The sequence below is a fragment of the Dendrobates tinctorius genome, unplaced genomic scaffold (genome assembly GCF_039654945.1).
Source record: "Dendrobates tinctorius isolate UK_male_01 unplaced genomic scaffold, ASM3965494v1 ptg000342l, whole genome shotgun sequence".
Lineage (NCBI taxonomy): Eukaryota > Metazoa > Chordata > Amphibia > Anura > Dendrobatidae > Dendrobates > Dendrobates tinctorius.
The window spans coordinates 3,068,609-3,084,293 of record NW_027362008.1 but is presented as its reverse complement, the minus strand read 5'-3'; the positions used below and the strand labels follow the sequence as shown (position 1 = coordinate 3,084,293).

The window sequence follows — 15,685 nt, the reverse complement described above, 5'->3', positions numbered from 1 at the left end:
GATGAGCGTAGAGGTGACTGCTGGGACTATATACAGGACAGCACTGGAGGATTCTGGGTGATGAGAGGAGAGGTGACTGCTGGGACATTATACAGGACGGCACTGGAGGATTCTGGGTGATGAGAGGAGAGGTGACTGCTGGGACATTATACAGGATGGCACTGGAGGATTCTGGGTGATGAGCGGAGAGGTGACTGCTGGGACATTATACAGGACGGCACTGGAGGATTCTGGGTGATGAGCGGAGAGGGGACTGCTGGGACTTTATACAGGACGGCACTGGAGGATTCTGGGTGATGAGGGGATAGGTGACTGCTGGGACATTATAAAGGACGGCACTGGAGGATTCTGGGTGATGAGCGTAGAGGTGACTGCTGGGACTATATACAGGACAGCACTGGAGGATTCTGGGTGATGAGAGGAGAGGTGACTGCTGGGACATTATACAGGACGGCACTGGAGGATTCTGGGTGATGAGCGGAGAGGTGACTGCTGGGACATTATACAGGACGGCACTGGAGGATTCTGGGTGATGAGCGGAGAGGTGACTGCTGGGACATTATACAGGACAGCACTGGAGGATTCTGGGTGATGAGCGGAGAGGTGACTGCTGGGACATTATACAGGACGGCACTGGAGGATTCTGGGTGATGAGCGGAGAGGGGACTGCGAGGACATTATACAGGACGGCACTGGTGGATTCTGGGTGATGAGCGGAGAGGAGACTGCTGGGACATTATACAGGACGGCACTGGAGGATTCTGGGTGATGAGGGGAGAGGTGACTGCTGGGACATTATACAGGACAGCACTGGAGGATTCTGGGTGATGAGCGGAGAGGTGACTGCTGCGACATTATACAGGACGGCACTGGTGGATTCTGGGTGATGAGCGGAGAGGAGACTGCTGGGACATTATACAGGACGGCACTGGAGGATTCTGGGTGATGAGGGGAGAGGTGACTGCTGGGACATTATACAGGACGGCACTGGTGGATTCTGGGTGATGAGCGGAGAGGTGACTGCTGGGACATTATACAGGACAGCACTGGAGGATTCTGGGTGATGAGCGGAGAGGTGACTGCTGCGACATTATACAGGACGGCACTGGAGGATTCCGGGTGATGAGCGGAGAGGAGACTGCTGGGACATTATACAGGATGGCACTGGAGGATTCTGGGTGATGAGCGGAGAGGTGACTGCTGGGACATTATACAGGACAGCACTGGAGGATTGTGGGTGATGAGCGGAGAGGTGACTGCTGGGACATTATACAGGACGGCACTGGAGGATTCCGGGTGATGAGCGGAGAGGTGACTGCTGGGACATTATACAGGATGGCACTGGAGGATTCTGGTTGATGAGCGGAGAGGTGACTGCTGGGACATTATACAGGACGGCACTGGAGGATTCTGGGTGATGAGAGGAGAGGAGACTGCTGGGACATTATACAGGACGGCACTGGAGGATTCTGGGTGATGAGAGGAGAGGTGACTGCTGGGACATTATACAGGACGGCACTGGAGGATTCTGGGTGATGAGCGGAGAGGTGACTGCTGGGACATTATACAGGAAGGGAATGGAGGATTCTGGGTGATGAGCGGAGAGGTGACTGCTGGGACATTATACAGGAAGGGAATGGAGGATTCTGGGTGATGAGAGGAGAGGTGACTGCTGGGACATTATACAGGAAGAGAATGGAGGATTCTGGGTGATGAGCGGAGAGGTGACTGCTGGGACATTATACAGGACGGCACTGGAGGATTCTGGGTGATGAGCGGAGAGGAGACTGCTGGGACATTATACAGGACGGCACTGGAGGATTCTGGGTGATGAGCGGAGAGGTGACTGCTGGGACATTATACAGGACGGCATTGGAGGATTCTGGGTGATGAGCGGAGAGGTGACTGCTGGGACATTATACAGGAAGGGAATGGAGGATTCTGGGTGATGAGCGGAGAGGTGACTGCTGGGACATTATACAGGAAGGGAATGGAGGATTCTGGGTGATGAGCGGAGAGGTGACTGCTGGGACATTATACAGGAAGGGAATGGAGGATTCTGGGTGATGAGAGGAGAGGTGACTGCTGGGACATTATACAGGACGGCACTGGAGGATTCTGGGTGATGAGCGGAGAGGAGACTGCTGGGACATTATACAGGACGGCACTGGAGGATTCTGGGTGATGAGCGGAGAGGTGACTGCTGGGACATTATACAGGACGGCACTGGAGGATTCTGGGTGATGAGCGGAGAGGTGACTGCTGGGACATTATACAGGACAGCACTGGAGGATTCTTGGTGATGAGCGGAGAGGTGACTGCTGGGACATTATACAGGACGGCACTGGAGGATTCTGGGTGATGAGCGGAGAGGAGACTGCTGGGACATTATACAGAACCGCACTGGAGGATTCTGGGTGATGAGCGGAGAGGTGACTGCTGGGACATTATACAGGACACCACTGGAGGATTCTGGGTGATGAGCGGAGAGGTGACTGCTGGGACATTATACAGGACGGCACTGGAGGATTCTTGGTGATGAGCGGAGAGGTGACTGCTGGGACATTATACAGGACGGCACTGGAGGATTCTGGGTGATGAGCGGAGAGGAGACTGCTGGGACATTATACAGGACGGCACTGGAGGATTCTGGGTGATGAGCGGAGAGGTGACTGCTGGGACATTATACAGGACGGCACTGGAGGATTCTGGGTGATGAGCGGAGAGGTGACTGCTGGGACATTATACAGGACACCACTGGAGGATTCTGGGTGATGAGCGGAGAGGTGACTGCTGGGACATTATACAGGACGGCACTGGAGAATTCTGGGTGATGAGTGGAGAGGTGACTGCTGGGACATTATACAGGACGGCACTGGAGGATTCTGGGTGATGAGCGGAGAGGTGACTGCTGGGACATTATACAGGACACCACTGGAGGATTCTGGGTGATGAGCGGAGAGGTGACTGCTGGGACATTATACAGGACGGCACTGGAGAATTCTGGGTGATGAGTGGAGAGGTGACTGCTGGGACATTATACTGGACGGCACTGGAGGATTCTGGGTGATGAGCGGAGAGGTGACTGCTGGGACATTATACAGGACGGCACTGGAGGATTCTGGGTGATGAGCGGAGAGGGGACTGCTGGGACATTATACTGGACGGCACTGGAGGATTCTGGGTGATGAGCGGAGAGGTGACTGCTGGGACATTATACAGGACGGCACTGGAGGATTCTGGGTGATGAGCGGAGAGGTGACTGCTGGGACATTATACAGGACGGCACTGGAGGATTCTGGGTGATGAGAGGAGAGGTGACTGCTGGGACATTATACAGGAGAACACTGGAGGATTCTGGGTGATGAGAGGAGAGGTGACTGCTGGGACATTATAAAGGACGGCACTGGAGGATTCTGGGTGATGAGCAGAGAGGAGACTGCTGGGACATTATACAGGACGGCACTGGAGGATTCTGGGTGATGAGCGGAGAGGTGACTGCTGGGACATTATACAGGACGGCACTGGAGGATTCTGGGTGATGAGCGGAGAGGTGACTGCTGGGACATTATACAGGACGGCACTGGAGGATTCTGGGTGATGAGCGGAGAGGTGACTGCTGGGACATTATACAGGACGGCACTGGAGGATTCTGGGTGATGAGCGGAGAGGTGACTGCTGGGACATTATACAGGACGGCACTGGAGGATTCTGGGTGATGAGAGGAGAGGTGACAGCTGGGACATTATACAGGACGGCACTGGAGGATTCTGGGTGATGAGCGGAGAGGTGACTGCTGGGAGATTATACAGGAGGGCACTGGAGGATTCTGGGTGATGAGGGGAGAGGTGACTGCTGGGACATTATACAGGACGGCACTGGAGGATTCTGGGTGATGAGCGGAGAGGTGACTGCTGGGAGATTATACAGGACGGCACTGGAGGATTCTGGGTGATGAGAGGAGAGGAGACTGCTGGGACATTATACAGGACGGCACTGGAGGATTCTGGGTGATGAGCGGAGAGGTGACTGCTGGGACATTATACAGGACGGCACTGGAGGATTCTGAGTGATGAGGGGAGAGGTGACTGCTGGGACATTATACAGGACGGCACTGGAGGATTCTGGGTGATGAGCGGAGAGGTGACTGCTGGGACATTATACAGTACGGCACTGGAGGATTCTGAGTGATGAGCGGAGAGGTGACTGCTGGGACATTATACAGTACGGCACTGGAGGATTCTGGGTGATGAGCGGAGAGGTGACTGCTGGGAGATTATACAGGACGGCACTGGAGGATTCTGGGTGATGAGAGGAGAGGAGACTGCTGGGACATTATACAGGACGGCACTGGAGGATTCTGGGTAATGAGAGGAGAGGAGACTGCTGGGACATTATACAGGACGGCACTGGAGGATTCTGGGTGATGAGCGGAGAGGTGACTGCTGGGACATTATACAGTACGGCACTGGAGGATTCTGGGTGATGAGCGGAGAGGTGACTGCTGTGACTTTATACAGGACGGCACTGGAGGATTCAGGGTGATGAGAGGAGAGATGACTGCTGGGACATTATAAAGGACGGCACTGGAGGATTCTGGGTGATGAGCGGAGAGGTGACTGCTGGGACATTATACAGGACGGCACTGGAGGATTCTGGGTGATGAGCGGAGAGGAGACTGCTGGCACATTATACAGGAGGGCACTGGAGGATTCTGGGTGATGAGCGGAGAGGTGACTGCTGGGACATTATACAGGACGGCACTGGAGAATTCTGGGTGATGAGCGGAGAGGTGACTGCTGGGACATTATACAGGAGGGCACTGGAGGATTCTTGGTGATGAGCGGAGAGGTGACTGCTGGGACATTATACAGGAGGGCACTGGAGGATTCTGGGTGATGAGCGGAGAGGTGACTGCTGGGACATTATACAGGACGGCACTGGAGGATTCTGGGTGATGAGCGGAGAGGTGACTGCTGGCACATTATACAGGAGGGCACTGGAGGATTCTTGGTGATGAGCGGAGAGGTGACTGCTGGGACATTATACAGGAGGGCACTGGAGGATTCTGGGTGATGAGCGGAGAGGTGACTGCTGGGACATTATACAGGACGGCACTGGAGGATTCTGGGTGATGAGCGGAGAGGTGACTGCTGGGACATTATACACGACGGCACTGGAGGATTCTGGGTGATGAGCGGAGAGGTGACTGCTGGGACATTATACAGGACAGCACTGGAGGATTCTGGGTGATGAGCGGAGAGGTGACTGCTGGGACATTATACAGGACGGCACTGGAGGATTCTGGGTGATGAGCGGAGAGGAGACTGCTGGGACATTATACAGGACGGCACTGGAGGATTCTGGGTGATGAGCGGAGAGGTGACTGCTGGGACATTATACAGGACAGCACTGGAGGATTCTGGGTGATGAGCGGAGAGGTGACTGCTGGGACATTATACAGGACGGCACTGGAGGATTCTGGGTGATGAGCGGAGAGGTGACTGCTGGGACATTATACACGACGGCACTGGAGGATTCTGGGTGATGAGCGGAGAGGTGACTGCTGGGACATTATACAGGACGGCACTGGAGGATTCTGGTTGATGAGCGGAGAGGTGACTGCTGGGACATTATACACGACGGCACTGGAGGATTCTGGGTGATGAGCGGAGAGGTGACTGCTGGGACATTATACAGGACAGCACTGGAGGATTCTGGGTGATGAGCGGAGAGGTGACTGCTGGGACATTTTACAGGACGGCACTGGAGGATTCTGGGTGATGAGCGGAGAGGAGACTGCTGGGACATTATACAGGACGGCACTGGAGGATTCTGGGTGATGAGCGGAGAGGTGACTGCTGGGACATTATACAGGACAGCACTGGAGGATTCTGGGTGATGAGCGGAGAGGTGACTGCTGGGACATTATACACGACGGCACTGGAGGATTCTGGGTGATGAGCGGAGAGGTGACTGCTGGGACATTATACAGGACGGCACTGGAGGATTCTGGGTGATGAGCGGAGAGGTGACTGCTGGGACATTATACAGGACGGCACTGGAGGATTCTGGGTGATGAGCGGAGAGGTGACTGCTGGGACATTATACAGGAAGGGAATGGAGGATTCTGGGTGATGAGCGGAGAGGTGACTGCTGGGACATTATACAGGAGGGCACTGGAGGATTCTGGGTGATGAGCGGAGAGGTGACTGCTGGGACATCATACAGGACGGCACAGGATGATTCTGGGTGATGAGCGGAGAGGTGACTGCTGGGACATTATACAGGACGGCACTGGAGGATTCTGAGTGATGAGCGGAGAGGTGACTGCTGGGACATTATACAGGACGGCACTGGAGGATTCTGGGTGATGAGCGGAGAGGTGACTGCTGGGACATTATACAGGAAGGGAATGGAGGATTCTGGGTGATGAGCGGAGAGGTGACTGCTGGGACATTATACAGGACGGCACTGGAGGATTCTGGGTGATGAGCGGAGAGGTGACTGCTGGGACATTATACAGGAAGGGAATGGAGGATTCTGGGTGATGAGCGGAGAGGTGACTGCTGGGACATTATACAGGACGGCACTGGAGGATTCTGGGTGATGAGCGGAGAGGTGACTGCTGGGACATTATACAGGACGGCTCTGGAGGATTCTGAGTGATGAGCGGAGAGGTGACTGCTGGGACATTATACAGGACGGCACTGGAGGATTCTGGGTGATGAGCGGAGAGGTGACTGCTGGGACATTATACAGGAAGGGAATGGAGGATTCTGGGTGATGAGCGGAGAGGTGACTGCTGGGACATTATACAGGACGGCACTGGAGGATTCTGGGTGATGAGCGGAGAGGTGACTGCTGGGACATTATACAGGAAGGGAATGGAGGATTCTGGGTGATGAGCGGAGAGGTGACTGCTGGGACATTATACAGGAAGGGAATGGAGGATTCTGGGTGATGAGCGGAGAGGTGACTGCTGGGACATTATACAGGACGGCACTGGAGGATTCTGGGTGATGAGCGGAGAGGTGACTGCTGGGACATTATACAGGAGGGCACTGTAGGATTCTGGGTGATGAGCGGAGAGGTGACTGCTAGGACATTATACAGGACGGCACTGGAGGATTCTGGGTGATGAGCGGAGAGGTGACTGCTGGGACATTATACAGGACGGTACTGGAGGATTCTGGGTGATGAGAGGAGAGGTGACTGCTGGGACTATATACAGGACAGCACTGGAGGATTCTGGGTGATGAGCGGAGAGGTGACTGCTGGGACATTATACAGGACGGCACTGGAGGATTCTGGGTGATGAGCGGAGAGGTGACTGCTGGGACATTATACAGGACGGCACTGGAGGATTCTGGGTGATGAGCGGAGAGGTGACTGCTGGGACATTATACAGGACAGCACTGGAGGATTCTGGGTGATGAGAGGAGAGGTGACTGCTGGGACATTATACAGGACGGCACTGGAGGATTCTGGGTGATGAGCGGAGAGGTGACTGCTGGGACATTATACTGGACGGCACTGGAGAATTCTGGGTGATGAGCGGAGAGGAGACTGCTGGGACATTATACAGGACGGCACTGGAGGATTCTGGGTGATGAGCGGAGAGGTGACTGCTGGGACATTATACAGGATGGCACTGGAGGATTCTGGGTGATGAGCGGAGAGGTGACTGCTGGGACATTATACAGGACGGCACTGGAGGATTCTGGGTGATGTGCGGAGAGGTGACTGCTGGGACATTATACAGGACAGCACTGGAGGATTCTGGGTGATGAGAGGAGAGGTGACTGCTGGGACATTATACAGGACGGCACTGGAGGATTCTGGGTGATGAGCGGAGAGGTGACTGCTGGGACATTATACTGGACGGCACTGGAGAATTCTGGGTGATGAGCGGAGAGGAGACTGCTGGGACATTATACAGGACGGCACTGGAGGATTCTGGGTGATGAGCGGAGAGGAGACTGCTGGGACATTATACAGGACGGCACTGGAGGATTCTGGGTGATGAGCGGAGAGGTGACTGCTGGGACATTATACTGGACGGCACTGGAGAATTCTGGGTGATGAGCGGAGAGGTGACTGCTGGGACATTATACTGGACGGCACTGGAGGATTCTGGGTGATGAGCGGAGAGGTGACTGCTGGGACATTATACAGGACGGCACTGGAGGATTCTGGGTGATGAGCGGAGAGGGGACTGCTGGGACATTATACAGGACCGCACTGGAGGATTCTGGGTGATGAGCGGAGAGGTGACTGCTGGGACATTATACAGGACAGCACTGGAGGATTCTGGGTGATGAGCGGAGAGGTGACTGCTGGGACTTTATACAGGACGGCACTGGGGGATTCTGGGTGATGAGCGGAGAGGTGACTGCTGGGACATTATACAGGACTGCACTGGAGGATTCTGGGTGATGAGCTGAGAGGTGACTGCTGGGACATTATACAGGACGGCACTGTAGGATTCTGGGTGATGAGCGGAGAGGTGACTGCTGGGACATTATACAGGACAGCACTGGAGGATTCTGGGTGATGAGAGGAGAGGTGACTGCTGGGACATTATACAGGACTGCACTGGAGGATTCTGGGTGATGAGCTGAGAGGTGACTGCTGGGACATTATACAGGACGGCACTGGAGGATTCTGGGTGATGAGCGGAGAGGTGACTGCTGGGACATTATACAGGACTGCACTGGAGGATTCTGGGTGATGAGCGGAGAGGTGACTGCTGGGACATTATACAGGACGGCACTGGAGGATTCTGGGTGATGAGCGTAGAGGTGACTGCTGGGACATTATACAGGAGGGCACTGGAGGATTCTGGGTGATGAGGGGAGAGGTGACTGCTGGGACATTATACAGGACGGCACTGGAGGATTCTGGGTGATGAGCGGAGAGTTGACTGCTGGGACTTTATACAGGACGGCACTGGAGGATTCTGGGTGATGAGGGGATAGGTGACTGCTGGGACATTATAAAGGACGGCACTGGAGGATTCTGGGTGATGAGCGTAGAGGTGACTGCTGGGACATTATACAGGACGGCACTGGAGGATTCTGGGTGATGAGAGGAGAGGTGACTGCTGGGACATTATACAGGATGGCACTGGAGGATTCTGGGTGATGAGCGGAGAGGTGACTGCTGGGACATTATACAGGACGGCACTGGAGGATTCTGGGTGATGAGCGGAGAGGGGACTGCTGGGACTTTATACAGGACGGCACTGGAGGATTCTGGGTGATGAGCGTAGAGGTGACTGCTGGGACTATATACAGGACAGCACTGGAGGATTCTGGGTGATGAGAGGAGAGGTGACTGCTGGGACATTATACAGGACGGCACTGGAGGATTCTGGGTGATGAGCGGAGAGGTGACTGCTGGGACATTATACAGGACGGCACTGGAGGATTCTGGGTGATGAGCGGAGAGGTGACTGCTGGGACATTATACAGGACAGCACTGGAGGATTCTGGGTGATGAGCGGAGAGGTGACTGCTGGGACATTATACAGGACGGCACTGGAGGATTCTGGGTGATGAGCGGAGAGGGGACTGCGAGGACATTATACAGGACGGCACTGGTGGATTCTGGGTGATGAGCGGAGAGGAGACTGCTGGGACATTATACAGGACGGCACTGGAGGATTCTGGGTGATGAGGGGAGAGTTGACTGCTGGGACATTATACAGGACAGCACTGGAGGATTCTGGGTGATGAGCGGAGAGGTGACTGCTGCGACATTATACAGGACGGCACTGGTGGATTCTGGGTGATGAGCGGAGAGGAGACTGCTGGGACATTATACAGGACGGCACTGGAGGATTCTGGGTGATGAGGGGAGAGGTGACTGCTGGGACATTATACAGGACGGCACTGGTGGATTCTGGGTGATGAGCGGAGAGGTGACTGCTGGGACATTATACAGGACAGCACTGGAGGATTCTGGGTGATGAGCGGAGAGGTGACTGCTGGGACATTATACAGGACGGCACTGGAGGATTCTGGGTGATGAGCGGAGAGGGGACTGCGAGGACATTATACAGGACGGCACTGGAGGATTCTGGGTGATGCGAGGAGAGGGGACTGCAGGGACATTATACAGGACAGCACTGGAGGATTCTGGGTGATGAGCGGAGAGCTGACTGCTGGGACATTATACAGGACGGCACTGGAGGATTCTGGGTGATGAGCGGAGAGGTGACTGCTGGGACATTATACAGGACGGCACTGGAGGATTCTGGGTGCTGAGCGGAGAGGTGACTGCTGGGACATTATACAGGACGGCACTGGAGGATTCTGGGTGATGAGCGGAGAGGTGACTGCTGGGACATTATACAGGACGGCACTGGAGGATTCTGGGTGATGAGCGGAGAGGTGACTGCTGGGACATTATACAGGACGGCACTGGAGGATTCTGGGTGATGAGAGGAGAGGTGACTGCTGGGACATTATACAGGACGGCACTGGAGGATTCTGGGTGATGGGCGGAGAGGTGACTGCTGGGACATTATACAGGACGGCACTGGAGGATTCTGGGTGATGAGGGGAGAGGTGACTGCAGGGACATTATAAAGGACGGCACTGGAGGATTCTGGGTGATGAGCGGAGAGGTGACTGCTGGGACATTATACAGGACGGCACTGGAGGATTCTGGGTGATGAGTGGAGAGGAGACTGCTGGGACATTATACAGGACGGCACTGGAGGATTCTGGGTGATGAGAGGAGAGGTGACTGCTGGGACATTATACAGGACAGCACTGGAGGATTCTGGGTGATGAGTGGAGAGGAGACTGCTGGGACATTATACAGGACTGGAGGATTCTGGGTGATGAGCGGAGAGGTGACTGCTGGGACATTATACAGGACGACATTGGAGGATTCTGGGTGATGAGCGGAGAGGTGACTGCTGGGACATTATACAGGACGGCACTGGAGGATTCTGGGTCATGAGCGGAGAGTTGACTGCTGGGACATTATACAGGACGGCACTGGAGGATTCTGGGTGATGAGGGGAGAGGTGACTGCTGGGACATTATACAGGACGGCACTGGAGGATTCTGAGTGATGAGCGGAGAGGTGACTGCTGGGACATTATACAGGACGGCACTGGAGGATTCTGGGTGATGAGGGGAGAGGTGACTGCTGGGACATTATACAGGACGGCACTGGAGGATTCTGGGTGATGAGCGGAGAGGTGACTGCTGGGACATTATACAGGACAGCACTGGAGGATTCTGGGTGATGAGCGGAGAGGTGACTGCTGCGACATTATACAGGACGGCACTGGTGGATTCTGGGTGATGAGCGGAGAGGAGACTGCTGGGACATTATACAGGACGGCACTGGTGGATTCTGGGTGATGAGAGGAGAGGTGACTGCTGGGACATTATACAGGACGGCACTGGAGGATTCTGGGTGATGAGGGGAGAGGTGACTGCTGGGACATTATACAGGACGGCACTGGTGGATTCTGGGTGATGAGCGGAGAGGTGACTGCTGGGACATTATACAGGACAGCACTGGAGGATTCTGGGTGATGAGCGGAGAGGTGACTGCTGGGACATTATACAGGACGGCACTTGAGGATTCTGGGTGATGAGAGGAGAGGTGACTGCTGGGACATTATACAGGACGGCACTGGAGGATTCTGGGTGATGAGAGGAGAGGTGACTGCTGGGACATTATACAGGACAGCACTGGAGGATTCTGGGTGATGAGCGGAGAGGTGACTGCTGGGACATTATACAGGACGGCACTGGAGGATTCTGGGTGATGAGCGGAGAGGGGACTGCGAGGACATTATACAGGACGGCACTGGAGGATTCTGGGTGATGCGAGGAGAGGGGACTGCTGGGACATTATACAGGACGGCACTGGAGGATTCTGGGTGATGAGCGGAGAGGTGACTGCTGGGACATTATACAGGACGGCACTGGAGGATTCTGGGTGATGAGCGGAGAGCTGACTGCTGGGACATTATACAGGACGGCACTGGAGGATTCTGGGTGATGAGCGGAGAGGTGACTGCTGGGACATTATACAGGACGGCACTGGAGGATTCTGGGTGATGAGCGGAGAGCTGACTGCTGGGACATTATACAGGACAGCACTGGAGGATTCTGGGTGATGAGCGGAGAGCTGACTGCTGGGACATTATACAGGACGGCACTGGAGGATTCTGGGTGATGAGCGGAGAGGTGACTGCTGGGACATTATACAGGACGGCACTGGAGGATTCTGGGTGCTGAGCGGAGAGGTGACTGCTGGGACATTATACAGGACGGCACTGGAGGATTCTGGGTGATGAGCGGAGAGGTGACTGCTGGGACATTATACAGGACGGCACTGGAGGATTCTGGGTGATGAGCGGAGAGGTGACTGCTGGGACATTATACAGGACGGCACTGGAGGATTCTGGGTGATGAGAGGAGAGGTGACTGCTGGGACATTATACAGGACGGCACTGGAGGATTCTGGGTGATGGGCGGAGAGGTGACTGCTGGGACATTATACAGGACGGCACTGGAGGATTCTGGGTGATGAGGGGAGAGGTGACTGCAGGGACATTATAAAGGACGGCACTGGAGGATTCTGGGTGATGAGCGGAGAGGTGACTGCTGGGACATTATACAGGACGGCACTGGAGGATTCTGGGTGATGAGTGGAGAGGAGACTGCTGGGACATTATACAGGACGGCACTGGAGGATTCTGGGTGATGAGAGGAGAGGTGACTGCTGGGACATTATACAGGACAGCACTGGAGGATTCTGGGTGATGAGTGGAGAGGAGACTGCTGGGACATTATACAGGACTGGAGGATTCTGGGTGATGAGCGGAGAGGTGACTGCTGGGACATTATAGAGAACGGCACTGGAGGATTCTGGGTGATGAGCGGAGAGTTGACTGCTGGGACATTATACAGGACGGCACTGGAGGATTCTGGGTGATGAGCGGAGAGGTGACTGCTGGGACATTATACAGGACGGCACTGGAGGATTCTGGGTGATGAGAGGAGAGGTGACTGCTGGGACATTATACAGGACGGTACTGGAGGATTCTGGGTGATGAGCGGAGAGGTGACTGCTGGGACATTATACGGGACGGCACTGGAGGATTCTGGGTGATGAGCGGAGAGGTGACTGCTGGGACATTATACAGGACGACACTGGAGGATTCTGGGTGGTGAGCAGAGAGGAGACTGCTGGGACATTATACAGGACGGCACTGGAGGATTCTGGGTGATGAGAGGAGAGGTGACTGCTGGGACATTATTCAGGACGGCACTGGAGGATTCTGGGTGATGAGAGGAGAGGTGACTGCTGGGACATTATACGGCACTGGAGGATTCTGGGTGGTGACGGTGTCGTTGTTGTCAGGTTCCTATAAGGTGTCAGGACGTCGCTGTCTATCTCTCCATGGAGGAGTGGGAGTATCTAGAAGGACACCAGGATCGGTACCAAGAGGAGATGATGGAGGAGCTCCGGCCTCTTACACCAGGAGGTGAGGAGATATATAGTTATTACTGTGGTCTCTGGTTTCCATGTTGATGTTGTGTATAATGTGTAGATTCGTCTGTGTAATGATATAATGTAGAAAATCCTTAAAGATAACCTGTCAGCAGGTTATTGTTCCCTCATCTGAGTACAGCAGGATGTTGACTGAGAAGTCCTGAATCCAGCTGTGTAACGCTTATATTACTGGGTGCCGCCGTTCTGACCTAATCAAAGTTTCTAAATTTACTTAGAAGCAATGCGGAGAATGTTGCCCCCGCCCACACCAGTCCTGTCCCCGCCCACACCATGGTTCTCTTATACAATGTCTGTAGATACTGAGCTGCTTATCACAGGTGGGGCGGAGTCAGACTAGCTTGCAGGTGCTACTGTGTCCAGCAATGATCAGCTCCTGGTAAGTAAACAGAACCATGGAGCTTATTAAGACTGGCATCGCTGAAATCTGTTTTCAACCCCTTCATCATGCTGCTGTCCTCGGATTACATTGCAAAATCCTGCTGACAGATTCTCTTTAATGACGTCTTTTCACATCTATTTAGCTCTGCGCCATGTGCAGAATTACCATTTACTAAGTATTGTGAAGATCATCGAAAATATTAAAATCTGAAGCCACCAGTGAAGGGAACTAAAGGGGTAAATGACTCGCACTCTGTTGATATAGTTAGGTGCAGGCTGAAATCATCACCAAGAGAGAACAGCCGCACTCAAAAACATTTTGGTGTAATTGCAGATAGAAAACACTAGAGTTTATTTTGTGTCCAATATCATTTCACCACATTATCGAGGGAAACGCGGTAACGTTTCGACCCAGTTCCTTGTCTTTATCAAGCCTCACTTAAGAAGTAGAGAAAGTCACCAATAAGTTGTACTAGACAAATAGAAAACAGAAGTCCCAGCTGGGGCTTGGTACTGTGTGGGGTCTGACGCCGTCTGTGGTGGTGTTAAGGGGCATTTACCCTCTGCCGCCTCCTCTGTCACACCGAATTGCAGCATATGACAAGAGCTGCAATCGGATCGGACACTCTTAGAATTTGATTTGGACAACAGATTAATGCAAGTAGGAAATTGGATGTGGCTGAATAGTGAGCCAGCTTGTTTAACATGTAAGAGCTCCTTTTGGGACAACAATAGGGACCTGTGTTTACACATAGACACAGAAGTGGAAGAAGCCTTATGTCCCCAATAGATACATTCTCCTTTCAGGGTAAATGCCATACTTTTACTTTTGACACTTTTGTCCATGTAAGGCCTCTTTCACACTTCAGTTTTTTCACGTCAGTCATAATCTGCCAATTTTTGAAAAAATCGGATCTGCCAAGAAAGGGGCGGATCCGTTTTTTTCCTCGATAGACTTACATTATTGGCGGATCTTGACTGACGGTCGTCCGTCACCCCCGTTTTTTGACGGATCCTCAAAAATTTGTCTGGCTGCCGTGCGGGTGAGACAGACACTGCAACATTTTTTCTTCTTGACAGTCCGCTATTTTCATGTGCGCATGCTCGGAAGCTTTGCTCCGGGATCATTTTTAACCCAGTAATGCCGTTCCAGGATCGTAAAAAAAAATTCTCTCTCTCTCGACTTCGGTTCCTTTAAAATTTCACTTTCGCTGGATCCATCAAAAGAACGATCCGGTGACACCCGTTGATCTCACAACGATCACGGATCCGTTTTCCGCCATTTTCGCGGATATCAACTGACAGACAACGGAAGTGTGAAACAGGCCTAAGAGAAATATTGCACCTTCAAATGACTGGATGTCTCCAGAAAAAAATTGTTGAATATCGATCAATCAGATAGAGATGGGTCATACATTTTTGACTTCAGGGCTAATAGGAATAAAATATGCATATTCTTACCCTAACGGTAACCACCGCCTATAAGCTCCAAGTTCATTGTGGCCCGATAACTGACAATAGCAATGGGAAAAGGTAAAATCCTGGTGAAAATATGGCGGCGATCTCGAACCTCTGCTATCAGGAGTGAAGTTGGGGATTTCATAAATTTCTGAAGGGCTGAGTACATCTCACAGCCCGGCCCACGTGATGTCATCAAGGGGGGTGTGGGTGTAACTCAGGTGCTAATGAAAGATCAAGCCAAATTATGATCTGGGTTCCTGTAGAGAGATACACATCGTGTATGCATGAATCC

The 15,685-nt window shown here is 53.3% G+C and overlaps 1 protein-coding gene across 1 annotated transcript in view; it reads left to right on the top strand.

The window, feature by feature from the left end:
* The window catches only part of LOC141074895 (uncharacterized), a 145,827-nt gene that overhangs the window by 65,674 nt on the left and 64,468 nt on the right, over window positions 1–15,685 (top strand). The window contains exon 10 of the mRNA XM_073562204.1: window positions 13,402–13,525. Coding sequence (XP_073418305.1) covers window positions 13,402–13,525 — 124 coding nt within the window. The remainder of the gene's footprint in view (window positions 1–13,401; window positions 13,526–15,685) is intronic.